This window comes from Miniopterus natalensis, chromosome 1 (assembly GCF_054644295.1).
Source record: "Miniopterus natalensis isolate mMinNat1 chromosome 1, mMinNat1.hap1, whole genome shotgun sequence".
Lineage (NCBI taxonomy): Eukaryota > Metazoa > Chordata > Mammalia > Chiroptera > Miniopteridae > Miniopterus > Miniopterus natalensis.
The window spans coordinates 69,769,429-69,795,511 of NC_142081.1; the positions used below are offsets into that span (position 1 = coordinate 69,769,429).

At 43.4% G+C, this 26,083-nt stretch overlaps 1 protein-coding gene, 1 non-coding gene and 1 pseudogene across 2 annotated transcripts; all 3 read left to right on the top strand.

The window, feature by feature from the left end:
- Positions 1–3,652: 3,652 nt before the first annotated feature.
- LOC107544837 (cathepsin G-like) lies at positions 3,653–6,191 on the top strand. Its single transcript, XM_016222761.2, has 5 exons — positions 3,653–3,707; positions 4,469–4,616; positions 5,052–5,187; positions 5,355–5,609; positions 6,012–6,191. Exons 1-5 carry the CDS (start codon positions 3,653–3,655, stop codon positions 6,189–6,191), a joined length of 774 nt encoding a protein of 257 aa, XP_016078247.2.
- A 4,961-nt stretch (positions 6,192–11,152) lies between these two features.
- On the top strand, positions 11,153–11,316 carry LOC148094200 (U1 spliceosomal RNA). The gene has a single exon (XR_015716436.1). It is a non-coding gene; the product is annotated as a U1 spliceosomal RNA (small nuclear RNA).
- An 11,630-nt stretch (positions 11,317–22,946) lies between these two features.
- On the top strand, positions 22,947–25,436 carry LOC107534393 (cathepsin G-like; annotated as a pseudogene).
- Positions 25,437–26,083: the final 647 nt, after the last annotated feature.

The window sequence follows — 26,083 nt, forward strand, 5'->3', positions numbered from 1 at the left end:
CTCACCCTTGCTTACTTTCAACCTCCTCTGGCACTCCTATGATGCAAATATTGTTACCTTCCATGTTGTCCCACAGCTCCCTTAGTCTGTTCTCCTGTTTTTTAATTGTTTTTTCTTTTTGGATTTCTGATTGAGTGATTTTTTCTGCCCTGTCTTCTAATTTGCTGATCCGATCCTCAGCTTCCTCTAATCTGCTATTTATTCCTTCCAATATATTCTTTATTTCTGCTATGTCATTCTTCATTTCCTTCATAGTTTCCAAATTTTTTTCATGCTGTTGAGCATCCTTATAATCAGCATTCTGAACTCTAGATCTGATAGATTGCTTGTCTCCATTTCATTTAGCTCTTTTTCTGGAGACTTCTCTTGTTCTTTCATTTGGAGCTTGTTTTTTTGTCTCCCCATTTTGGCTGCCTATTTGGGTTTGTTTCTATGTTTTAGGTGGGCCTGCTAGGACTCTCAGTCTTTTTGGAAGGTCTCTGGTGCAGGTCAATGTCAGATGCTGTTTGTGACTGGCCTGGAGTACCCTGTTTGGAGCTATCAACAACCCATGACTTGAGGTCTCCTTTGTTGTGCCTGGGTGCGTTTGGACAGGACCAAGATGCACACCAAAGTTTGCTTTTCCAAGGTCCAGGTCCAGAAGCAAATAATGCAAAGACTCAAAGCACTTTGAGATCTGCCTCTGCCTGCAGGCTGATTATTCTGATTCTCTTAATGAGCCTCAGGCTGTAGAAAATCCATGGGGTAGGGAAGAGGTTTTCAGGCAGGACCGGGCAATTGCTTCTCCCTCAGGTAAAAGTTGCTTGGAAGGTAAATGTCTGCCTCTGCACTGCGGGGGAATGACTCAGCACAGAAATCCAGAAGGGTGCCCTCTGAGCTATATCTCCAGAGCCCACAATCCTAGATTCTCCTCACACAGCTCCAGTCCACTCTGCCTTCCCTCTGCTGGAGCCCCAGGTGAGTGGTTGCACACAAGACTTTGTGCGTTGGCTCTTTAAGAGGGTGCCTGCATTTCCAGCCATTTCTCCCTGGCAGACAGAAACCTAGCTGCTTTTCACAACCAGGTCTTATGTGGGCACCTTTCCCAGTTCTGGTGCTCTTGGCTGGGAAGCCCATACTGGGGTTTAGGCCCCAGAGTCCTCAGTGGGAACCCATCCACAGCTGAGATATCCCTCTGGACTTTCAGCTGCTGCCTGTGGGTGCCCAGCCAGCCCTCTTGTGCCTCTGCACTTCCTACCAGCCTCGATTTGGTCTCCACTTTTCCTCCTTGGTTATGAGGGTACTCTCCAGCTCATCTTCAGTAGCACTTGATTATTTGGGATAGTTTTTCTGTGTTTTAGTTGTAATTCTAGTTTGGTCTGGAGAGAATGTCAGTGTAGCTTCCACTCATTCAGCCTTCTTTAATCTCTCCTTTAAACATTTTTTTTAATACCTAATTTATGGTTAACATTTTGTAAATATTCTACATGTGTTTGTAAAGTGTGTAATCTATACTTGCTGGTCAATGTGTCCTATATATGCTCATTCATTCATCAGCTATTCATAACTTCTATATATCATTACAATTTATAAAATGTGTCTAAAAACTTCCCCAAATGACTATGAAGTTGTTTCTTCCTGGGTAGCCTTTACTTATGGTGCTATTGAGAATTCAGCCTTTACTCACCGTGCAGTTGAAAGTCAACTACCTTTCTCTAGTAATCTCTCTTTCTTAAGATTTCTGCCATTTCTTTATGACATGATTTATAGAAATGAATTTCTTTTAATTATTTTACTTTTATTTTATTTACTTTTTCTAACCTTCAATTGGACTCTGTTCTTTCATTTTGAAAAAATCTCAGCCACCACTTCATTACACCTTTCCATATTCTTTCATTTTCCTCCCAGAACTCCAATTACACATATGTTCAACCTTCTAATTAGACTATTTTCTATATTTCTCTCTTTGTGCCTCTCTATGCTTTATTCTTGACACCTTTTTCTGAGCTACTACACATCACAAGTTCTCTTTTCACCTTTGTCTAACCTCTTTTTACTTGATCCACTGTGACTTTAATTTTGCTTATTACATTTTTCACTTTTAGAAGCTGTATTTAGTTCTTTCTCAAATGGTATGTCTTTTTTCAAATTCCATGTCCCCACAGCTCATTTAAGGCTTCTTTTACATCAACATACTTGTTTTGTTATCTGTATCAGATTATTCCTATAATATTATCCCATGGTTTCTTAGTTGTGGTCTCTTCTTTCTCTGTTTGTTTCTTGATCTTATTTACATTTGACAATATGCTTGTCATTATAATTGAAAAATAATTTTTAGGTGTGATTGAAACCTGGAATTAAGTGAACTTCCTCTAGATTTGCATCAGTTAATTTGGCACACATCTATAACTATGAAAATGCACGTTTAAGGTCTTAGATTCCATGAAAAGTTCAAGTAATTCCAATCTTTCATGAAGTACTTGCAAGGACTAGCCCCTTACTCTTCTTTGTTACTTTGAGGGTACAGAATTTTCAGCTCCTGGCTTCTTGTGAGGAAGACTTTTGATTGGACCTAGTTGGGTGAATTTGGTCTTTGCTTTCTTCCCCTCTAAATCTATATGGTCATCAAACAAGAAGCTCACATCTTGTGGGTTCAGCAAATACCCACAGAAGAACTTGCTACCTAACTCTACGGGGTTGTAATGTTTTTCTGAGCATGCTCACAATCTTCTACATAGTTTTAAGGGCCTCACAACCCACTGGGTTATTCTGCAATATTCCACCTGGTCTCATTCTAGTGTTGAAGGAATAGTTTTAGTTCTTTAAATTTATGTATTATAGGTAGCACAGCAAGGATGTAATTCTTTCTTAATAGCTCCAGTCCTGGGCAGAGAATGGGGATTTGGATCATAGATGAAATATGGTCTTATATGTTCTCAAGCCAGGCTCTGACAGCTGTCAACAAAATCAATTCATTAGGCCTTTCCTGCAGACAGAGAACCTTCTGAGGTACAAAGGTTTTCACCATGAGGAGGAAGCAGGCAAATAGAAGACTTCAACTGTGTCAAAGTTTTTCTGACAGTTTCTCCAAGCCCAAGAGACCTAAGAAAGTTGCCATCAGTGGCACAGCCTTGTTCTTTCATTTTCTTTCTCTGCCAGCGGCCTCTGCCCACTCAAGAGAGAGAGCTACTCAATCTTCCTTGATAGCTTCTAGAGAGAGGTGGGAACAGCCAGGATTTCAGCAGGTGGCCAGGGACCAATGGGTGAGGACAGATAGGCTTCAATCCCAGAAGGGTAGAAAATGGAAGTAATAAGCAGCTAGAAGCTTTTGTGCCTTATTGGGATTGTATTGAATTGGGTGGGTTTAGGCTTCTGGGACACCATGCCCAAAGCCTGCCTCCTTGGTCCTGCTTCCCATTTCTGCTGAAAACATGACTCAGCAGCTGTGGGAGATCCTTTGTTGGTTGATTTTACTCTCTCTTCCCCCAGGTCGCTGGCAGTTTTGGTGGACAAACCTCCTGGCCAGCCAGGGGTGATGAAACCTATCACCCCAGTAGAAGAATGGGAATGGGAACTCTCAAGTCTCCACCCTCCCTTCCTTCCTCTCTCAAGAGCTAAAACTGTGGCAGGAGGAAGCACCAACAGCAACTGGCTGAGCAACATTCTTGGAGAGATGAAGCTACTCCTGCTCCTGGTGGCCTTTCTCCTACCCTCCAAAGCTGGGGCAGGTAAGTGATCATCCAAACCCTCAGAGTCCCAATCCCATCCCATAGCCTCTGGACCCAGACTGCCTAGGCACATCCTAGCTCTGTGTCATTGGATAGCACACTATTTGAGTTCACATTCCCAGGTCCTTCATCTATAAGTAGGAATAATAGCAGTACCTACCTCATAGAGCTGCTATGACAGTTACATTAGGGAGTGTCCACGAACCTCTTGGCATGGCCCCTGGCACATAAACATGCTCTGTAACTGTGCTATATTCATTTTTCTGCAGCCCATCTGTCAAAGCCTAGGAGACAAGGATAGAGCAATAACAGTCCCATCACCTCATATGTAGATTCTTAAAAAACACTCCTTGCTGCTCATGAACTGGTCATGTGGTGGTCTTAGAGGGATCAGGAAGAGAACATACCAACAACTTCAAGGAAAAGCCACTCCAGAGGGCTCTGGAATTTCCAACAGGACAATAGAGCTCTCCCCCACTTGAGAGGCCTAATTGGCCTTTCCTGGACCAGGGGTTGTTTTTATTTTGGAGAGGAGGGGACCTGAGTTCTGGAATCAGGATACAGCAGTGTTTCCTGCTGAATCCTGGAGCCCTCTCCCATAATGTAGTACCCTGCAGACCCCAATTCTCACCACCAAACCCTCCTTTCCCTGCATCATCTCTGTAGCTTCTCCATCTTCTAGCCTTTCAAAAGTCACCAAGCTAGTGCCCTCACCCCAGGTTCGGTGAGTGCAGAGATAAATGCTGAATACTTTCTTCCAGGGGAGATCATCGGAGGCCAAGAGGCCAGGCCCCATTCCCACCCCTACATGGCATTTCTTCTAATACAAACTTCAGGGCGACAGGGCGTTTGTGGGGGCTTCCTGGTGCGAGAAGACTTTGTGATGACAGCAGCTCACTGCTGGGGAAGGTGAGCAACTAAGGAGGTCTCCGGTGACCAGTAGACAGGCCCAGTGGTTTCATGAGAACATGAGGCTGAAAGCTGGGTTCTAGCAATGAGGGGGTGAAAAGAGACTGGGTATGCCCTGGGTGGCAGGGAACAGGATAATGTAAATCCTTGAGGAGAAAAGGAGATAAAAAACATGCATTAAAACTCAAACTACAAATTTAAGCTATTAATTTATCCTATTTATCTCTTTATCTTTAAGTTCACTGTGTACCCCACCATCCCCAGCTCAAGGCTTTGGAGAAACAGAAGGTAGAGAGATCTCAGCCCAGAGCCTTCCTGTCCCCTCACTTCCCTCAGCTGCAGTTTTGCTGCTCTGCCCTCTCACCTGCCCTGCAGAGCTGGCAGATTTTAGCTCATGCAACTCATACCTACCTCTAAGCCACCATTCCTTTGCAGCACTATAAAAGTCATCCTGGGAGCCCACAACATCAGGAGGCAGGAAAGGACCCAACAGCGCATATCTGTGCGCAGAGCTATCCGCCACCCTGGATATAGCAAGCAGAACCTCCTGAATGACATCATGTTACTGCAGGTACCACCAGCCTGACCCTCTGGTTCTCCACTTGAGCTGGCTCTGTCCCAGCATGGGGGCTTCACCTTGTCCTGGGACCCTGTTGGAGGAGGCAGGGGCAGAGTCCCAGGGGGTGGTGGGTGAGAGCTTCACAGACATTCCCTGAGTTCCTGCACTCTTCCTGCCAGCTGGGAAACAGAGCCAGACGGAATCGATTTGTGAGGCCAGTGGCTCTGCCTCAGTCCCAGGCCAAGCTGCGTCCTGGGTCCTTGTGCACTGTAGCTGGCTGGGGCCGGGTCAGCCAGACCAGGAGAACAGACACACTTCAAGATGTGCAGCTGAGAGTGCAGAGGGATCAGGAGTGCAGCAATATCTTTCGTGCTTACAATGGCCAAACGGAAATTTGTGTAGGCAACCGAAGGGAAAGGAAGACTACCTTCCTGGTAAGGCCACAGGCATCTGCCTGCTCAAACTGAGACAGAAGGGTCTGGGCAGAACTGGGCAATGGGAACACACTGCATCCCACGTCCTCAGTCTCGGAGCCAGAGTAAAGAGGGGTCTTTTCCCCATCAATCTAGTCTCTGAGGGAAGGGGAGGAGCACTGGACACACAACACATACACATGCAGTATTTTCATGGGAAAAGGAAAGGTACCTTGACTTGGGTTGAGCCAGAGACAATAACCACAGCCAGGGTTGAAGCCCAACCAATGAAGGATCCAGGAGCTTGGCTTCTGCACTCCCACCATCCTTCTTCCTCTGAGGGTCCAATCTTAGGGCACCAAGCATGGAGAGGTATAGAGTATGGAGGCCTGGCTTAGTGACCCTTCCTCTCACCACACACAGGGGGACTCCGGAGGCCCACTTGTGTGTAACAACGTGGTCCAGGGCATTGTCTCCTATGGAAGGAGTAACCCAACTCCTCCCGGAGTCTTCACCAAGGTTTCCAGCTTCTTGCCCTGGATAAAAAGAACAATGAGACGCTTCGAACAGCAGGGGAATCACACTGAGACCCCTTGGGACTGACACTTCTTCTCTGGTGCAGATGGGGTTCTCAGACCCTTAATAAATGGCCATGTCTAGAGTGAAAATTACCTATTTCTCATGTTATTAAACATCATTCTATACAAAACAAATGTATCCAGGACTGAGTTTGAGCTCCTCAGGAAAATAGAGTCTTTTCCCCAGGACAAACGAACATCCCACAGTCTCTCCTGAGGGTCGGGATGAGCTACTTCCCTCCTCCAAGCCATCCATTCTCCATCTCCCCTCCCCACACAGCTTTGGGGAATGTGTTCAGATGGGGTAGAGAGGCTGGAACATTTCCTCCTTTCCCTTTTCTACAAAACTCATTGTCCTGAGAAGATGGTGGATGCAGTGGAAATATAAGGGACATTGGTGATGGTTGCAAAACAGTGGGAGTGTATATAATGCCACTGAACTGTACATCTAAAAAATGGTTAATAGGTACATTGTTGTCATATGTATATTTTACCACAATTTTAAAAGTAAAATTTTAAACTTCTCTTGTGATACAAAAGGAACAAATCTCTAATGATAGTAGACTTCTTTGAAAAAAGTGGGCACAACCACTTCTGCCCATGTCCAGCATTGTTGGAGCTGCTTTTCCCTTCTGAGCTCTCAGGTTTCTGAGTCAAGGAAAAGAGGCATCACACCTGGCTAACATCACAGGCCCCAGAAACAGCTCCACCCCAGCATTTCCCTCCTGTGAACATGACGCTAAGAACAATAACAAATTACAAACTCATTAAAAATGACCTCACAAGAGCGACCAAGCTTCTCTCCCAACACAATGGCTAAGCTGAGGCACAGATGCCTCCAGCCCTTGGTCAGAGAAGCAGAGTGGTGATGAGCCAGGAGTTGGGTCAGGTGAGATAGGGGTAAAGTGGAGAGGAAGGAGAGCAGAGAGGCAACTGTCTGACAATGTTATCTGGATCCATGAGGAACCCTGGGAGAATCGAGGCCTAAGCTGTGTGTGGAGGGGAAGTGTAGCCCAAGGAAGCATCCCAATAGCTCAGAGGAAATGATCTATCAGAAAAATGTGATCGCATGGGCAAATGTAACAGAAATTAGCTCTGGAAATTGTGAGAACTCATGGTTCCATGTGACAAGATGCGCTCAAATACACATTGGCTTTGGGCCAAAGTTATATTCTCTCATCTTTGAATTTCTATGCTTCCAAAACTTCACAAGTATTATTTCATAGGCACTTAATAACCCAATGTGTTAACCCATGTTTATTTAATAAATCACTACAACACTGCAGAACATACTTGTGGTTTTCAAACTGAGGGTGGGGAAGAGGCATAAATCATCAAAGGTGAGAGGGCAATGATAGACCCTATAAGGAACTGTCATGCCTGGGATAAACAATGAAAATGAGAAGACACTCTACATGTCCCACCTCTGGGGAATGACTGTGCAACAGATGCAGAAACAGCAGAAGGATTATGTCCTGTTGGAGACATGATTTCAGAAGTCATATCCATATTCAATCATAAATGAAAAAAGAGAAGTCATCCAAACTCTCACGCTGATTGTTTGTATTCTAAGTAGAATCAGTCCTTGAAACCTTACCCTCCAAAAGCTGACAGCCCTCAACTACCTCTGGGAGGGAAATTGTGAGCAACTTCACCCAGTTCCTCACCAGCGGTAGGGAGCCTTAGGAGACAGAAGCTTAGCCTGCAATATAGTCATCACTGGGAACCAGATTGCGTGGGCCAGAGGGACAAGTGTGACCTGGGAAACTCAAGGTGAGGGACAAAGCATTGTTTTCCTGCTTTCAGTCTCTACCTGCATGCCCCTCAGCTACTTTAATAGTGGGGCCTTTTAAACCTTTGCAATATCAGCAACTTGAGAATAACATTGGCTTTATGAAGATAACCAGGGACCACACAGTGAACTCAAGTACATTTGTCTGTCAAACTCCTCCCCTCAAGATCTTGTTCTGTCATGTCATCTTTCTAGTACTCTCATCAACATGCCCACTCACTTCATCCCCAATCTCTGATCCTCACCCCCATCTCCAACAGTTTGCAGTTGCCTGAAACCACCAAGAAGCTGATGGGTGACTGGGCTCTTGGCTAGTGTGTTTTAGGAGAGATCGGTGCTTGGCACTTTTGCTCTTATAACCCCCCACCCCCTACCCCCAGAATGAGGGCTATCAAAAAAATGAAGTTCTACAAAGAGTAATATTGGATAACTATAAATAATTACCTAATTACAAATTCAAGGCATGGTGAGGTCATATTCACACTCTTGGAAAATCTGACTTAGGAGAAGGGGACAACCTTTTCTGGCTAATGCCATGCCCCACCCCCCAAAGCCAGTTCCTCCATTCACAGGGTCCATGTTTCCCTCTTGGTGAATTCGTCGTGCTGACTCTCAACGGCATAAGAATGTGGTTCTTGCAACACACAGACCTCTGTGACAGGAAGAGAGATATGGCAAAAGCTCAGATCTTGAGAATCAAGAGACCCAGGAGGAAACTGGTGGTCAACAAGCCTGCTCCTCCTTACTTCACCTCTAGGATTGAAAAGCCTGGGGGAGAAAACACACACCTACCTCTCCAGGCCTGATCAGTCTTTCAGAGAAGACGCTGCTGCTCCTGCTCTCATTGGCCAGCTGCTACCCTCCGTGGCTGAAGGAGGTAAATGGCCTGGCTTATCCCATCAGTGGCACTACCACAGTGCCCCAGTGAGGTTATCACTATGATCCTTTCTTGCCTCAGTCTGTAACCAGAAACTTGCTAAACTGCAGATTTGTCACTGGATATATATTGGGCAGGGCAAAAATAGGTTTACAATTGTAAGTAAGTGAAACACAGTTTATTCTTGTATTGTCACAAGAATTATCATGTATTAATTATTGTATTGTTTTTCATACAATACCCTGTAGTGTGCAGAAATCACAGGAAAGAAAATTACTTCCTGGGAGACCTGTGGGGCCCTCTCCCTTTCACAGCTCACATCCCTGACATCTGGAATATGTCCTATTGGGATGCCACAGAATCCCGGTGAAGGGAGAAAGCTGAAATGAGGGCTGTAACTTACCATTCTCCAAGCTAAGAGTGGTTATCCACCCCAGTTGCTATGGTCTGAACCAAGAATGAAAGAGCTTGTTTCCGAGATGTCACCTTCGCCCTGTCCCCACTCTCACCAGCCTCTCAGCTCCACCAGGGCAGGTACCCACAACCTAACCAAGCCATTAAAGTGTTGCCTCGCCACTGTTCCCACGGCCTTACTGGAGACTATCTCCCACCCAAGTCTCCTCTAGTCTATTTCCCCATCTCCCTCTGATTTCTAGTCCTTCGTACTCTTTCCTCTTTATCCTGATGGTAAATACCTTTAGGATAATACATCCGTGCATGCCAAGGTTCCAAGTACATTACGCCGGCTCCTCCTCAGCTGATAGCCAAAGCAAATTTGAGGACTTCTCATTCATGTCTTCAACAAGCATTTGTGGGCAATTTACTACATGCCTGACTCAGGGTGGAGGGGGAAGAAGCCAGGGTGCTCTGCTTCCTGAACTCAGATCCTTCAGACCTTAGATCAGACCCATCCTGGGAGTAAGCAGGACACAGAGGGTCTGAGAAGCTTGGGAACAAAGAAGCAACCTGGGTAGGTCACAGAGCATAATTTCCAGGTCTTCCAGGATGGTCTATCCTAAAGACAGATCCTTTCCCCTGAACGTGTACTGGAAGTGTGTTTGATTCAGAACAAGGGTGGAGCTCCTCTTCTCTACAGGAAGAAACTGAGGCTAAGCAAAAAAATAAGTAATGCTGCAAGCCTGCCTTGCTGCCCACAGAAGCCTGCAGCCCCACCGCATTGTGTTGGGCCCCTGAAGTCTACTACAGACAACCCCCACCTCTGATTCCCCGATTGTTTCACTCCACCAGACAGTGCCTATGAGCACAGCGTTTCAGGGCAATTTTCTCTTTCAGGGGAGATTAAATGGGTCAGAAAAGCCAGCCTGCACTCCACTCCTACAATGCACCTGTATGTTTCTATGAAGACAAATAAGGCTGGAGCAGATCTGGGGGTTTCCTGATAGGAGACGACTTCATGCTGACCACGGCTCACTACAAAGGAAGGTGAGGAGCACCAAGAATCCTTGTCTTCCTGGGGACCCTGAGTACCATCCAAGGGCCTGTAAATCAGGAAGGTCTTCAATACATAGAGCTGATGACTAGTCAGAGGAGCCATTTGATCTGTTTGGGCCAGGGCAAAGAGAGTGTGGATACAGGGGTGGAGCATGTGGAGAGAGGCCTGGGTGGCAAGACAAACTGCTGAAGAACTAGGTCTGGGTCACCACTGCAAAGCAAATGGGGCCACACTGCCCTCTTTTCCCTTCTCCCAGTCCTACTCACTGCCACTCTGCCTTAGGTTGGAACTTCAACCTGACTTTCAGAGTCTGAGTTGAAGCTGCCTTGATTTATCCTATCCACCTCTCCTTTACAGCAAGCATGGGAAACCTCCACATGTCTACATTAAGATCTCAAGCTTTCTGCACTGAATAAAAGGAAAAAAAATTTCAAACTGCAGAGACCAACTGAGGCACCCCCAGGATTGACCCATCCATCATCAGTCTGGGGCAGAGGCCAGAACGACATTGGGGGGGAGGGGCAGGGTTCACCAGACACTTAGTAAACTCCATTCCTAGAGTGGGAATCACTGGTTCCTTCTTTGTTCATCAAAATGGCCTATAGCTTATTGAGTGAATTTTTCTTCAATTTTTCAACAGTCTCTACGTCTATTTTGTAAGAATGGATGCAGGAAAGTAACCTCATTTTTAAAACACCCACCATGGAGAAGGCTACGCTGAAAAGGGGTGGTTTGCTGAAAGTCTGCCATTGATGAGTATGCTCAGACTATGTGAAAGTACATTTTGGATTTAAAAGTAACACACATTCATCATAGAGAGGTGTTTAAACACAGGACACGTAAGTAATAAAATAAAAGTTACCGATACTTACCTGGCTGGGGAGATACCATGATCACGAAGGTGGTTTTCCCAGGGCGAGGCTTATCCATTGCACTCTGGATGTGCTGACCCCTGCGATTTCCCCAAATGTGGGAAACTCAAGTGCATAATTTGTGGTAGTGGGGGACTGGGTTCGCACTCTCCCCTAAAAAAAAAAAAAAGTTACTGAGAATTTCAACACCCAGAGATGACGGTCACTGATGCTTAAGCGTTTTTGCCCCACTCTCTCACTGTGTGTTCATAGCATGTCGCTCCTTGAGCAGGAGTGGGACTGGGCTGTTTAGAACTCATCGCGCCTCCCTGTCCATTACTCTTTCTTGTGCCATCACACTGCTGGGAGTGTTGGGATAACCTGTCTGCAAATGTATATAACTGCTATGCCCAGGGACATCAGGGACAGGGCTCTCTGGACACTGCACCAGCAAAATAAGTGTCACCCACAATATTAAAAAAGAAAAGCAGCCAGCAGGTCAGCTGTGCTCAGAGCCTTCCCTCACAAGAGTTAAACTCCAAGTGCAGCAACATCGTACTACTGAAGGTACCGTCTTGCTGTGTCAGGTGCACTTGCACAAGACCAGAGAACTTCTCCAACACATAAGGAAACCTCGTGCCGCTCTGGCTCTCCTGAGTTTTCATTTCTCTTCCTGCTGAGACCTGTCCCTTCCCTCCTACCCATCCTGGTCACATGACCAGTCCCAGTAATTCAGGGGGAAGGGAAGACAGTGCAGCCCCATTTTGGTGGCCAGGCCCCGAGGCCACTGGCAGATCTGGGCTCTCTTTCATCTTCCCCATTAGCAGTTGAGAAAGGCCACACAGACCAAAGCCATGATGCCCCTCTGCCTGCCCAGGGGGAAGATCCCGGTCAGGCCAAGGCAGGAGTACGGCCAGCTGGTGGTGGGTCACAGTAGGCACTTCAGACACTCGACAGGAGGTGGAGCTGACCGAGTGGGAGACCTGAGTGCAAATCCTGCTTCCCCAGCTACTACAGATTTGTGTATGAGACACAAGGAAGATGAAGACCAGCTTCAAGGTCAGGTCAGGTTTCCAGTGTTTACCTAGACAGGTCCCAAGAGAGAGGAACTTGGGGAGCTCTAGGGAATGTGAGTGACCATATCTTCATGCCTCAGCCTGGGTCCAAGAATATAGTCTTTAGTGATTTCCTTTGATGCTTAGGATCAGTCACCCACAGCACAGTGAAATTGAAAGAGATGTGGAGATCTGAAGTCCTATGGTTTCCAATCCACTCAGTAGAGTCCATGTCCAGAAGTGAGGGAGCAGGGAAAAGCAACCAGGGCAGCCTTATCTTTACTCATATTTCATGCAGAAGGCATTACCCTCAGTCCACAAACCCACAAAACACCACATTTTATGTGCAAGGCAGTTCATTGTGACCCAGATGACCTCATTTTAGAGCCCTGTATCCTTCAGACAGCACCACCAGTGGCTGGATGTGATAAAACACAACGAATTCACAACAGCTGGACACAATGAATCATGTGGGACACACATAGAAAAGAAAAAAACTTCTTAAAAAGAATAGCAAATAAATCACAAAGCCAGGAGAAGCAAAAATCCAGCACATTTATACATAAGTTGAAAAGTAAATAAGGGCTTATTTTTCACACTAAACCGTCCCTACATCCATGGGCCAAGTGTTCCCTGGGGCTCACAGCCCTGGCAGAAGCACAGGTGAGAGAAGAGCTGAATGCTTGTGTGAGATGAGCAGGTGAACAGTAGAATGGGCACAAGCCAAGGGGCAACTTCAGGTCCCAGCAGTAAAGCACGACTCTTAGGAGAAATCATCACACAACAGAAATAGAGACCTCAGATGGTCGGCCATGAGGAGCTCCATAGACCCCCAGGGTGTAAGCCAGAGCCAGCAGCAGAGAGGTCAAAGGTATCCTCCACCAAGGGCAAGGGTGTGTGTCCTGGAAGGACAGTGCCTGTTGGGTCGGTCTTCCCCCGACACCTGATAGGAACACTTGACAAGGGATGATGTACCTTAGGAAGAATAACTATTGTAATGACTGAACGTCATGAGAACAAGGCTGCTCTTGATGGTATGTGTTTCCTTAAAATGATTTCTAAGTATGTTTACATGAATTTCTCCCTCTTTGGATCTAGTGATTTTTATTTCTAGGACTTTTATCTTATGTAAGATCTAAAGTGTGTGTGAAGTTGGCAGGGGGTGGAGGCTTATTCATAAAAATGTTCATCACACTCTTACTTAATAATAGACTCCAAATTAGGATCATATTAATATCCAAAATAAGGAAATGGTAAAATATGGCATATCCCACTATGCATTTATTATGCAAAACTTCACGCCTATATTATCCACTGCTCTAGACAGCTAAGCTAAGGAAATGGAAGAAAGAAAGGAAACTAGACTAAAAATATTAGTAGACAAGTTATAAGAAAAATTAGCATTTGGAAAAAATTCAGAGCTTATTAATTAATGCAATTTAGTATAGCAATAATTTTTTGCTCATCTGATTAGGAAGGATTTATTTTTAAAAATACTCAGATTCACTATGGTCACTGAGAAAATGGCATTTTCACACGTTGAACACAAAGGCCCTAAAAAATAAATAAATGAATAAATAAATAAATAAATAATTAAAAAGTATTCTTTTACCCAACCATCAAGCACACCAAGAAATTTGGACAAAATTATTTTTTATAGATTTGTTACACGAGTCAAATCTTAGAAACAATAACAATGTCTAGCACAAATTTGGGGGGTAGCTTTTAAAGTGATTGAGCGCTATGGAACCGTTAAAGTTATGGCATAGAATTACAGATTGCCACATGGAAGAACGTGCCCCAGATAGGATTAGGTCAAAAGCAGGTTAGAGAGCAGTGTGCAGTGATGCACCGCTTCACAGCAGGGATACATTCTGAGAAATGTGTTGGTAGGTGATGAGCATTAGTATGAGTTGTGCGAACATCAGAGAACGCACTTACACAACCCGAGGTGGCATAGCCTACTGCACCCCTGGACTATAGGGTGTAGCCTGTTACTCACAGACTCCAAACCTGCATAGCAGGTTACTGTACAAAACAACACAAGTTAAATCGAGCCCAAGGGAAAGCGATGCAATCAAGGGACTGAGTAAACACGAGATGTCTGAGGCCGCTGCCTGCATAACACGCATCTTGTTTTACAGTATAAGTAGTACACACGCAAGTAAAAATGAAGGTATAGGATAGTAAATACATAAACCAGTAACGTGGTTGTTTATGATCATTACCAGGTATTATGTGCTGTGAACTGTATGTGCTGTACTTTTATACAACTGGCAGTGCGCGAGGTTTACACCAACATCGCCACAAACATGTGAGTAATGCCTTGAGCAAGGATAGTTATGATGTCACTAGGCAGCAGGGATTGTTCAACTCCATTATAATCTCATGGGACCGCCATTGTATACGCTGTCTATTGTTGAGCAAAATGGGGTCTCATGATTATAAACAGCAATCAAATTTTTGTTACACCCATATTTTCCTTTTAGGCTTTTTTATTTTTCCTACATATCCATTTTCCTAGTTTTTCTACAACATTCATGCATTATTTACAGAATTTAAAAGCCTGTTTTTTAAATATGAATGAGATTCTAAAATGATATTCACAAATAGATTTTAATAAATTGAGGCAAAGGTTTATGTTGAATGATTTAAAATATAGGATTCAAAACTAAACACAGCTATATAAAAATATACAGAGAAAAAATCAACATGGGAATAAATCTGTTGACAGTGGTTGGGTGGGTAGTGGGATTAAGGATGACATTTTCGTCTACGTTTTAATTTATTCAATACTCTAAATTTTATAATTATTAAAATAATTTTATTTATAAATATATTCCATGTCAGAAAAAGGTAGACTTTAAATAAGTTGGTACATGGAATAGTTAAGATAATCCTAATGATTCTAACACATAAACTTTAGCATTTCCATGACTTACACAACAAAGGTCTATTTCTTAATCAAGTCTAAAATGAGTTTTCCTGGTGAGCAGTGTCCCTGTTTACTTCAAGTGTCCCAGTTTGGACAATAAATTACATGGTCAGTCCATGCAAAGGGACCCAGGCTCATTCCCTTAAAATAGCTTCCAAGTTCCCCAGGTTCACCTACATCAAAAACCAAGGGGAAAAACCTAGATGGTCAGGCACGAGAGTATGTTATGGGCAGGACTAGGAGGTGTCCACATCCTATCCTCTCATATCCCATTGCTACGACAGTCCCACAGCCACACTTGGCTTTAAGGGACACTGGATAACACAGTTCACCTATGTCCCCTAGAAGAAAAGGAAATTGTTTTCACAAACTGTTACCTCTGCTTTACCACAGTGCTTAATAGTGTTTGCTGTCTATAAGGATCAAGAGCCGTAAATATTTTTCTGCTTGTAAAACTAACACTTCCATTATAGAAAAAATTCTGTAATATAAAGGTGGTGGTGGGGGAAAGATTCACATAAAATAGATGTTCTGTTGTTGCCCCTCTTTAACAGAATTAGTATCAACTTGTACACATTGTTTTACATTCAGCTTTTTCCACTTAATATTAGATGACACAAACTGCTCCATGCCATGGAGCAGTCTCCAAAAACTTGAGCTTTTTAATAGCTGGATAGCATTTCTTCCCATGAACATATAATGATTTCTATTACCATCTCCTATTGTTGAACGGTTGGATAGTTTGAGCCTTTTTGGAAGAGGGTCTCGGAGAATAAGTCCACCTCCACCTCTTTCTCGCATTCTCCCAGGGCCCCAGGGTCAGCTGCTCGAGCTCAGAAGTGAACTTTTTTGCCAGGAACACTGAGGACCTTGAACCTTTGGTCAAACCTTTCTCCAACACATCCTGGGTTTGCAGTTTCCTCTTTCCTGCCAACTGCTCTGATAGGAAGATTTTATGCAGGTCCCACTAAATTTCCTTTGTCACCTGCTCTTCCCCACAGGGACAGCAGCACAGGCCAGGTCTTGGTAAGAAGGTGTCTCAGTGGCGCTGGCACAACCTTCCCCGGTACTGACACTCCATGAAGTAATCACAAGTTTATCGGTAGAGACTTCTCATGGAGCTTCCAAAACATCCCTCAAAGAGTGATATTAGGCAGCGCTGAGGATGTCAGGGCTCCCTCAGTAGTCCATGGCCTGCCACGGAGCCAAGAGCAACTACATTGGTGACTGACTAGAGAGAGCAGCAGCAAAGGGGAAGTGACCCAGCATCAGCTGGCAACTGCTTTCCCAGAAGAGCTGCATTGTTGGTGGCATTTGGCCCCAGGGAGGAGGTGGGAAACGGCCTACGTTAATGTCCCAACATCCCAGAGGAGAAAAAATGTTTAACTGACGGAAATGTAATGAAGCAGCCCAAAGCAGATGTAAATAGTTATGGATATTGTGAAACATAGAGCTGTATTACTAGTACAAATATTACAATTTTTATTAAAATAGAAAATAAAAACTTGCTTGTCCCATCTACTCTTATATTCCCCCTCTTTCTCTTAATGTTCTCTCTACTCCCCACCCTCTGGCAAATAGACTTTAAAAATGTTTTACTGCAAAATATACAGACATGAAAAGTGCACAAAACATAAATGTACAGTTTATAGAATAATTATAAGGCAAGCCCTGCAATTTATATCAAATAGACCGTGGGTAACATTCCAGAAACCCCCTGTATGTCTCCACCTGATCAAAATGCCCTCTCTGCTCTCCAATCACAGAGTTAACTACCATCATGACTTTTGTGATAACTACTTCCTTACTTTTCATCCTAATTGTCCACCTATGTATGCATTTCTATCCAATGAAGTTTCATTTTTGCTAGTGTTCAACTTTATATAAAGAGAATCACACTGAAGGCAGCCTTCTTGGGTTCTTTACCTCAACATCATGTTTGTGAGTTTCATTTGTGTAGCTGCATGTGCAATAGGCATTCATTTTCATAGCTGTGCAATATCCCATTATATGAAATGCCACAGTTTGATGATCTGTGCTGCTGGTGATGGGCCTTCCAAGTGCCCCCAGTTTGGGGCTATCATGAATAATGCTGCTAGGACCTTCTTGGACATGTGTCTGATGGAAATTTGAACGTGTCTCTCTAGGGTATATACCTCCGAATGGGGAAAGGACCAATCTGGTGACTATAACTGGTATCTGACTGTGATTTAAGGGGTGGTTCTAAGTACTAAGAGTAACACCTTTCACATGTAATTGACCACTTGGATTTTCTCTTTGGCACTGAGGCTGTTCAAGTCTTTTGCCCATTGACTTGATTATCTTTTTCATCTGTGTGTCACAAGCATCTTCTCCCCTGTACAAATTACCTTTAATTCTCTTAATTTTAGTAGATCAAATTCATCAATCCTGTTTGTATGATTAGTACCTTTATGTACAGGGGTGGGCAAAAGTTGGTTTACAGTTGTTCAGTACATGAAACACAGGGTTTATTCTTGTATTATTTTTTATTAATTATTGTATTATTGATTTAGATATACAACTGTAAACTATGCTTTATATAGTATTTAAGGCTTTTACCTATCAGGAAGACACTATTATATTATATTTCAAACCTTTATTCACACCTAAATTGGATTATTGGATATGGTGTGAGACAAAGGTCAAGTTTTTCTTTTCCACATAGAAAATGTGTCCCTAGAGGACACCGTAAAGATACCTATTGTCCTGGCACCATTAATTGGGGGGAGAAAAAGTCTTTCCCCTCTGTCATGAAACCTCCTCCATAAATCAAGCGACCATATATGTCTGTATCTGTCCAAATGGGTGTGGAATCTCTATTGCTGGCCCATTAGTCTCTGTCCCTATGCCCCCATCAGTACCACTCTATCTCACTACTATGGCTTTATTTGCTAAACCAAGTCCTCCTATCTTATTCTCATTCCTCAAGAGTATCTTGGCTGTTTTTGGCCTTTTGTTTCTTCATATATATTAGGAATCAATTAAGTTCTATAAAATCCATCTTTGGTGCAATAAATCTATACATCACTTTTTGGAGAATTCACTTTTTAGAAATATTTTGTCTTGCCCTGACAGGGGTGACTACTTGGTTAGAGAGTTGGTCAATTCCTGCTCAAGGGCACATGCCTGGGCTGTGGGTTCACTCTCTACCCCTAGTCCGAGTGGGTGCAGAAGGCAACCAGTCACATCAGTGTCTCTCTCTCCTTCTCTCTCTCTTTTCCCCTCTCTCCCTCCCTTCCACTCTCTCTGAAAAGTAGTGGAAAAAGTATCCTCAGTTGAGGATTAACAACAAAATTTGACTTGCAATCCACACATATGGAATATCTTTATATTTAGATCTTTTTAAGTGTCTCCTAATACAAGTTTATAATTTTCATCAAAGAAGTCCTGCACATCTGTCTCCTTAAATTTATTTTTTGATCATTTTCATGCCATTTATATTAACTTTATCAAAATTTCATTTTCTAGCAGTATTGATGTATTTGTAGAAATGTGATTAACTTTTAAACTCATTTTGTCTCTAGCAAATTTGCTAAACGATCCTTTAATTATAATAATTTATCTGTGGATTCCTCGTCATTCTCTATGTACATATCATGTATCAATTCCTGTCCTTGTACCTCTCGCTTCCACTTCCTGCCTAAATGCACTCACTAAAATCTATAGCATAATACTGAGGAGAAATGATGATTATGGCTACCCAGGTGTCATTGTGTCATTTCACTCTCAAACAAAAAGTATTAAACATTTCACCATTAAGAATAATCATTGCTGTGGCACTTTTGTGGATAATCTTTACCAAATTAAAGACATTCTTTCTAGATTATTTTCAAAAGAATAAAGGTGAATTTTAGCAACTGCTTTTTTGTTTTGCTTCAATTAAATAATCACATGGTGTTTCTTCTTTCCTCAGTCAATGTGATGTGTTATAGCAACTGAGTGTGAAATGAAAGGTCACCTAAACCTAGAGTGAACCCACATTTGTCATGACATAATATCTTCTTGCTAATTAACTGATTTGGTTTTCACCAATATTCAAGTAATAGTGGCCTGTAATGTTTCCTTCCCATATTGTCCTCATTGGGCTCAGCATAGAGATTTTGCTAGTCTCATAAAGGAGATGGGTAACATCTACTCTCCAGAAAAAATTCTATAGCATTCTTTGAATATTTTGTAGAAACTTCCAGTGAAGCCATATGAGCTTCTGGCTGTCCTTGGTGAAATGTTTTTGATAACTGAATTAATTGATTTCATCTTTATGAGAAAATTCAAAGTTCTGGAATATGTTTCATCAGTTATATTTTTTAGCAATTTATCCATTTCATGTCACCTTTCAAAGTTATTGGCTTTCTAATACTTATAAGACAGCATAGATAAAGTTTATATATAAAACATATATCCATATATTTCCCAGGTACAAACCCTTTTTCAGTTGTTGCAAATACCTTCGGCCACTCTGTGGCTTTACTTTTCACTATCTTTTTTTATTTTATTTTTAATATGTCTTTATTGATTTCAGAGAGAGGAAGAAAGAGAGAGAGAAACATCAATGATGAGAGAGTCATTGATCTGCTGCCTCTTGCACCCTCCGGTTGAGGATCAAACCCCCAACCCAGGCATGTTGCCCTGACCAGGAATCGAACCACGATCTCCTTGATCATTGGTCGATGCTCAACCACTGAGCCACGCTCAGCCGGGCTCTTTTCACTATCTTAATAGAGTCTTTGATAATAAGAATTTCTGAATTTTACGTAGATCAGTTTATCCATTTTTCCTTTATAATTATAAATGGTGATTTTGTATGCCTCGTTAAAAAAGTTTTTTTTCCTACCTTACCTTTATAAAGAAATTCTTCTAACTTATCTTTTAAATTTTTCCCTTTAAATTAATTAAATGGAGGTTTAATGTTAAATAATAGGGTTTCGTCTTTATACATGACCAACACATTTTACTATAAATTATTTTTATCATTATTAATTACTTTGACCTCACTTTTTATTTCCATTATTATTTTTACTTTGACTCATGATATATTTAATAGTCTATTTCTTTAGTTTTACAAACAGGGGAGCAAACTGGGTCTTTCCCTCCAGCTCAGACTCAGCCAGGGCACAGTTTTGTAAGAAAATCAAACAGCATGATCCAGAGCTCATGTAGTGCTGCAGTGTGGTGGACTCAGAGTCTAAACATAGATGAAGATTAGATACTAATCTCACAGTTCCGTTAGTGATGATCATTGCAGAAAAATGAAGAATTCAGAAACCGACCATGAGCTCAGATCGGCCGAAAAACGAAGGAAAAAATGGCAAAGACCTTGGAACAGAATTCCAGTGACATCAAACCAATGAGCATAGACTTGTTGGTTGCTCATAAATCCAAGGCCTCCTCCACCGCATCCACAGGCAAGTGGAGGACCGTCCCCATCACCACTAGCTCTACCAGCACCACCTCTTCTCACCAGAATTGCTCATATTTTGTTCTGCATTTCTAGTTTAAATTCATTGTACCCTACAACAAATGATGTATAATTTTATTCTTTGAACACTTTTTAAAACCTAATCTATGATCTAATCCACGGTTAATATTTTGTAAATATTCTACATATGCTTGTAAAATATATAATCTTCATTTGTTGGGAAAGGTTTCATATCACTTTTTCATCAGCTATACATAACTTCAATATCATCAATAATCAATTTTTAAAATGTGTCTAAAAAAGCTTCCCAAAGGACAATGAAGTTGTTTCTGCCTGTGTAGCCTTTACTCATTGTTACTATTGACAATTCTGCCTTTACTCACCATGCAGATGAAAGTTCCCTTTCTTTCTCTAGTAATCTTTCTTTCTTAAGATTTCTGCCATTTCTTTATGACATTAATTTCTAAGCATGCATTTCTTGTTATTATTCCACTTAAATTTTATTTACCTTTTTAAATATCTAATTGGATGTTTTTCATCACTCTTGAAAAAAATCTCAGCCACCACCTCATTACCCCTTTCCCTATTCTTTCATTTTCCTCCCAGAACTCCAATTACACATATGTTCAACCTTCTAATTAGACTATTTTCTATATTTCCCTCATTGTGCCTCGCTATGCTTTATGTTTGACACCTTTTTCAGAGCTACTACACATCACAAGTTCTCTTTTCACGTTTGTCTAATCTCATTACTTGATCCACTGTGACTTTAATTTTGCTCACTACACTTTTCACTTTTAGAAGCTGTATTTAGTTCTTTCTCAAATGGTATGTCTCTTCTCAAATTCCATGTCCCCACAGCTCATTTAAGGCTTCTTTTACATCAACATACTTGTTTTGTTATCTGTATCAGATTATTCCTATAATATTATCCCATGGTTTCTTAGTCATGGTCTCTTCTTTCTCTGTTTGTTTCTTGATCTTATTTACATTTGACAATATGCTTGTCATTATAATTGAAAAATAATTTTTAGGTGTGGTTCAAATCTGGAATTAAGTGAACTTCCTCTAGATTTGCATCTGATTATGCCAGTTAATTTGGCACACATCTATAAATATGAAAATGCACTTTTAAGGTCTTTGATTCCATGAAAAGTTCAAGTAATTCCAATCTTTCATGAAGTACTTGCAAGGACTAGCCTCTTACTCTTCTTTGTTACTTTGAGGGTACAGACTTTTCAGCTCCTGGCTTCCTGTGAGGAGGACTTTTGATTGGACCTAGTTGGGTGAATTTGGTCTTTGCTTTCTTCCCCTCTAAATCTATATGGTCATCAAACAAGAAGCTCAAATCTTGTGGGTTCAGCAAATGCCCACGGAAAAATTGCTACCTAACTCTACGGGGTTGTAATGTTTTTCTGAGCATGCTCAGAATCTTCTACATAGTTTTAAGGGCCTCACAACCCACTGGGTTATTCTGCAATATTCCACCTGGTCTCACTCTCAATGTTGAAGGAATAGTTTCAGTTCTTTGGATTTATGTATTATAGGTAGCACAGCAAGGATATACTTCCTTCTTAATAGCTCCAGTCCTGGGCAGAGAATGGGGATTTGGATGAATGAAACAAGATTTTATATGTTCTCAAGCCAGGCTCTGACAGCTGTCAACAAAATCAATTCATTAGGCCTTTCCTGCAGACAGAGAACCTTCTGAGGCACAAAGATTTTCACCTTGAGTAGGAAGCAGGTAAATAGAAGACTTCAACTGTGTCATAAGTTTTTCTAAGAGTTTCTTTGGGCTCAAGAGACCTAAGAAAGTTGCCATCAGTGGCACAGCCTTGTTCTTTCATTTTCTTTCTCTGCCAGTGGCCTCTGCCCACTCAGGAGAGAGAGCTACTCAATCTTCCTTGATAGCCTCTAGAGAGAGGTGGGAGCAGCCAAGATTTCAGCAGGTGGCCAGGGCCCAAAGGGTGAGGACAGATAGACTTCAATCCCAGAGGGGTAGAAAGTGGAGGTAGTAGGCAGCTAGCAGCTTTTGTGCCTTGCTGGGATCCTATTGAATTGGGTGGGTTTAGGCTTCTGGGACACCATGCCCAAAGCTTGCCTCCTTGGTCCTGCTTCACATTTCTGTTGACAACATGACTCAGTAGCTGTGGGAGATCTTTTGTTGGTTGATTTTACTCTCTCTTCCCCCAGGTTGCTGGCAGTTTTGGTGGACAAACCTCCTGGCCAGCCAGGGGTGATGAAACCTATCACCCCAGTAGAAGAATGGGAATGGGAACTCTCCAATCCCGACCTCACCCTTCCTTCCTCTCAGGAGCGAAAACTATGGTAGGAGGAAGCACCCACCAACAGCAACTGGCTGAGCAACATTCTTGGAAAGATGAAGCTACTCCTGCTCCTGGTGGCCTTTCTCCTACCCTCCAAAGCTGGAGCAGGTAAGTGACCATCCAAACTCTCAGAGGCCCAATCCCATCCCACAGCCTCTGGACCCAGACTGCCTAGGCACGTCCTAGCTCTGTGTCATTGGATATCACACTATTTGAGTTCACATTCCCAGGTTCGTCATCTATAAGTAGGAATAATAGCAATACCTATGTCATAGAGCTGCTGTGACAGTTACAGTACTGAGTGTCCATGAACCTCTTAGCATGGCCCCTGGCATGTAAACATACTCTGTAACTCTGCTCTATTCATTTTTCTGCAGCCCATGTCAAAGCCTAGGAGACAAGGATACAGCAATAACAGTCCCATCAGCTCATATCTAGATTCTTAAAAAACAGTCCTTGCTGCTAATGAGCTGGACTCAGAGAGATCAGGGAAGCTCTTTGAAAAAGAAAGTACCAGGGAACTTTAGGTAGAAGCTACTCCACAGGGCTCTGGATCTCAAAAGCAGAGATCTCTCCACATTGTGAGAGGCCTAAGCTGGCCTTGCTTGGAGCAAGGGTTGTTCTCCTTTGGGAGATGTGGGAAGAAGCTAAGATCTGGGGTGGAGAGCCAGAACCCTGCAGAAAGGTGGAGCTCTCTACCATAATGCGGTACCCCACAGACCCCAATTTTCACCACCAAACCCTCCTTTCCCCACATCAGCTTCCCCATCTTCTAGCTTTTCTGGAGCCACCAAGCTAGTGCCCTCACTCCAGGTTCAGTGAGTGCAGAGATAAATGCTGAATACTTTCTTCCAGGGGAGATCATCGGGGGCCAAGAAGCCAGGCCCCATTCTCACCCCTACATGACATATCTTCTCACCCGAACATCAAGGGGTCTGAGCACTTGTGGGGGCTTCCTGGTGCGAGAAGACTTTGTGATGACAACAGCTCATTGCTGGGGAAGGTAAGGAATTAAGGGTCTTCCTAGTGGCCAGTAGAGCAGGTTCAGAAGAGTTCATAAGTGCATGAGGCTGAAGGCTGGGTACTAACAATGAAGGGGTGAAGAGAGACTGGATAAGTCCTGGAGGGCAAGGAACAAGCTAATGTAAATGAAGACAAAAGGAAGAGGTGGAAGGCATTCATTAGGGCTCAAAACATAAATTCAAGCTCTTTCTCAATTTATTCTAGGGGAAGCAAAACTTAAGTTTGCTGTGTCCCTACCATCCCCAGCACAGGGTTTTGGAGAAGTAGAGGGCACAGAGATCTCAGCCCCAGAGCCTTCCTGTCCCCTCACTTCCCTCAACTGCAGTTTTGCTGCCCTGGGCTCTCATTTGCCCTGCAAAGCTGGTGCACTTGAGTTCATAGGGCCTACCTCTAGCCCACCATTCCTTTGCAGTCATATTTGCGTCATCTTGGGAGCCCACAACATCAGGAGGCAAGAAAGAACACTGGTATACTGGTGCTCAGAGCAATCCGCCACCCAAGATACAATGAGCAGAACCGCCTGAATGACATCATGTTACTGCAGGTACCACCTGCCTGACCCTCTGGTTCTCCATTTGAGCTGGCTCTGTCCCAGCATGGGGGCTTCACCTTGTCCTGGGACCTTGTTGGAGGAGGCAGGGGTAGTGGGGTGAGTGCTGCACAGACATTCCCTGAGTGCCTGCTTTCTTCCTGCCAGCTGGAAAATAGAGCCCAATGGAATCGATTTGTGAGGCCAGTGGCTCTGCCTCAGTCCCAGGCCTGGCTGCGACCCGGCTGTGGCTGGCTGGGGCCTGGTTAGCCAGACCAGGAGAACAGACACACTTCAGGATGTGCAGCTGAGCGTGCAGAGGGATCAGGAATGCAGCAATTGCTTTGATACCTACAATGGCCAAAGACAGATTTGTGTAGGAGACCCAATCGAGGGGAAGGCCACCTTCCTGGTAAGCCCACAGGCATCTGCCTAAATGACCATATGTCTCCCAGGGCAACACAGAAGGGTCTGGGTATAATTAGGCAGTGAGAACAGACTACATCCCCATGACCTCAGTCTGGGGACCAGATCAGGGTAAAGTGGGGGCTTTTCCACTCAATCCAGTCTCTGAGGTAAGGGGAGGAGACCAACACACAACGCACACATATTCAGTGTTTTCATGGGAAAGGAAAAGGTATCTTGACTTGGGTTGAGCCAGAGACAACAACCACAGCCAGGGTTGAAGCTCAACCAATGAAAGATCAAGGAGGTTGACTTCTGCAACCCCACCACCTTTCCTTCTCTGCCCTTACCTTAGGGAACCAAGAATAGGGAGGTATGAAGTGTGGAAGCCTGGCTTAGTGTCCCTTCCTCTCATCACCCACAGGGGGACACCGGGGGGCCCCTTGTGTGCAACAATGTGGCACAAGGAATTGTCTCCTATGGAAGAAGATTCGCTGCTCCACCAACAGTCTTCACCAGGATTGCTCGCTTCCTGCCCTGGATAAATAGAACAATGAACCAATTTAACAGAAAGAGGATACCCTGAGACCTCTCCTCCTCACTATGATTGATTGTTCTCTGGGATGTAACCCAGCTCCAGTGGGGTTGTCAAACCCTTAATAAATGTCTATGTCTAGAATGGAAATAACCAATTTCTCATGTTATTAAACTTTATTCTGTACAAAACAAATGTACCCAAGACTGAGTCTCAGCTCCTCCAGGAAAATGGGGTCTTTTCTCCAAGACAAATGAACCTCCCACAGCCCATCCTGGAAGACAGGTTGAGCTACTTCCCTACTCCAAGCCATCCATTCCCCACCTCCCTTCCTCACATAATTTGGGGATTTATGGAAGGCCATAGTCTCCCAGGGCAAGGCACTCTACCCCACCCTACCAGAGACTTCCCCACCAGATATTAAACTATACTCTAGAACTCTGTGTCACTGGTGTGTGTAGCATAGGCCAACCAAAGGAAAGAATGAACTTTCAATACATGGCGTTAAAACAACTAGATAGTTTGGTGGTGGTGGGGGGGGGGGGGAGCTGCGGGGGAATAATAAAATAAGATCCACTCCTCACACCATAATCCAAAATAACTCTCAAATGGATCAGAGATCTAAGTGTAAAAAATTTAACCATAAAAGCCCTAGAGAAAGGAAAAGATCTGCTTGCTTAAAAATAGCCAGTGAACAC

Bases quoted from the DNA above. Each gene is read 5' to 3' on its own strand.
- LOC107544837 (XM_016222761.2), top strand. From the start codon at position 3,653: ATGAAGCTACTCCTGCTCCTGGTGGCCTTTCTCCTACCCTCCAAAGCT. The intron at 4,617-5,051 runs GTGAGCAACTAA...ATTCCTTTGCAG, and splicing joins GCAGCTCACTGCTGGGGAAG to CACTATAAAAGTCATCCTGG. The intron at 5,188-5,354 runs GTACCACCAGCC...TCTTCCTGCCAG, and splicing joins ATGACATCATGTTACTGCAG to CTGGGAAACAGAGCCAGACG.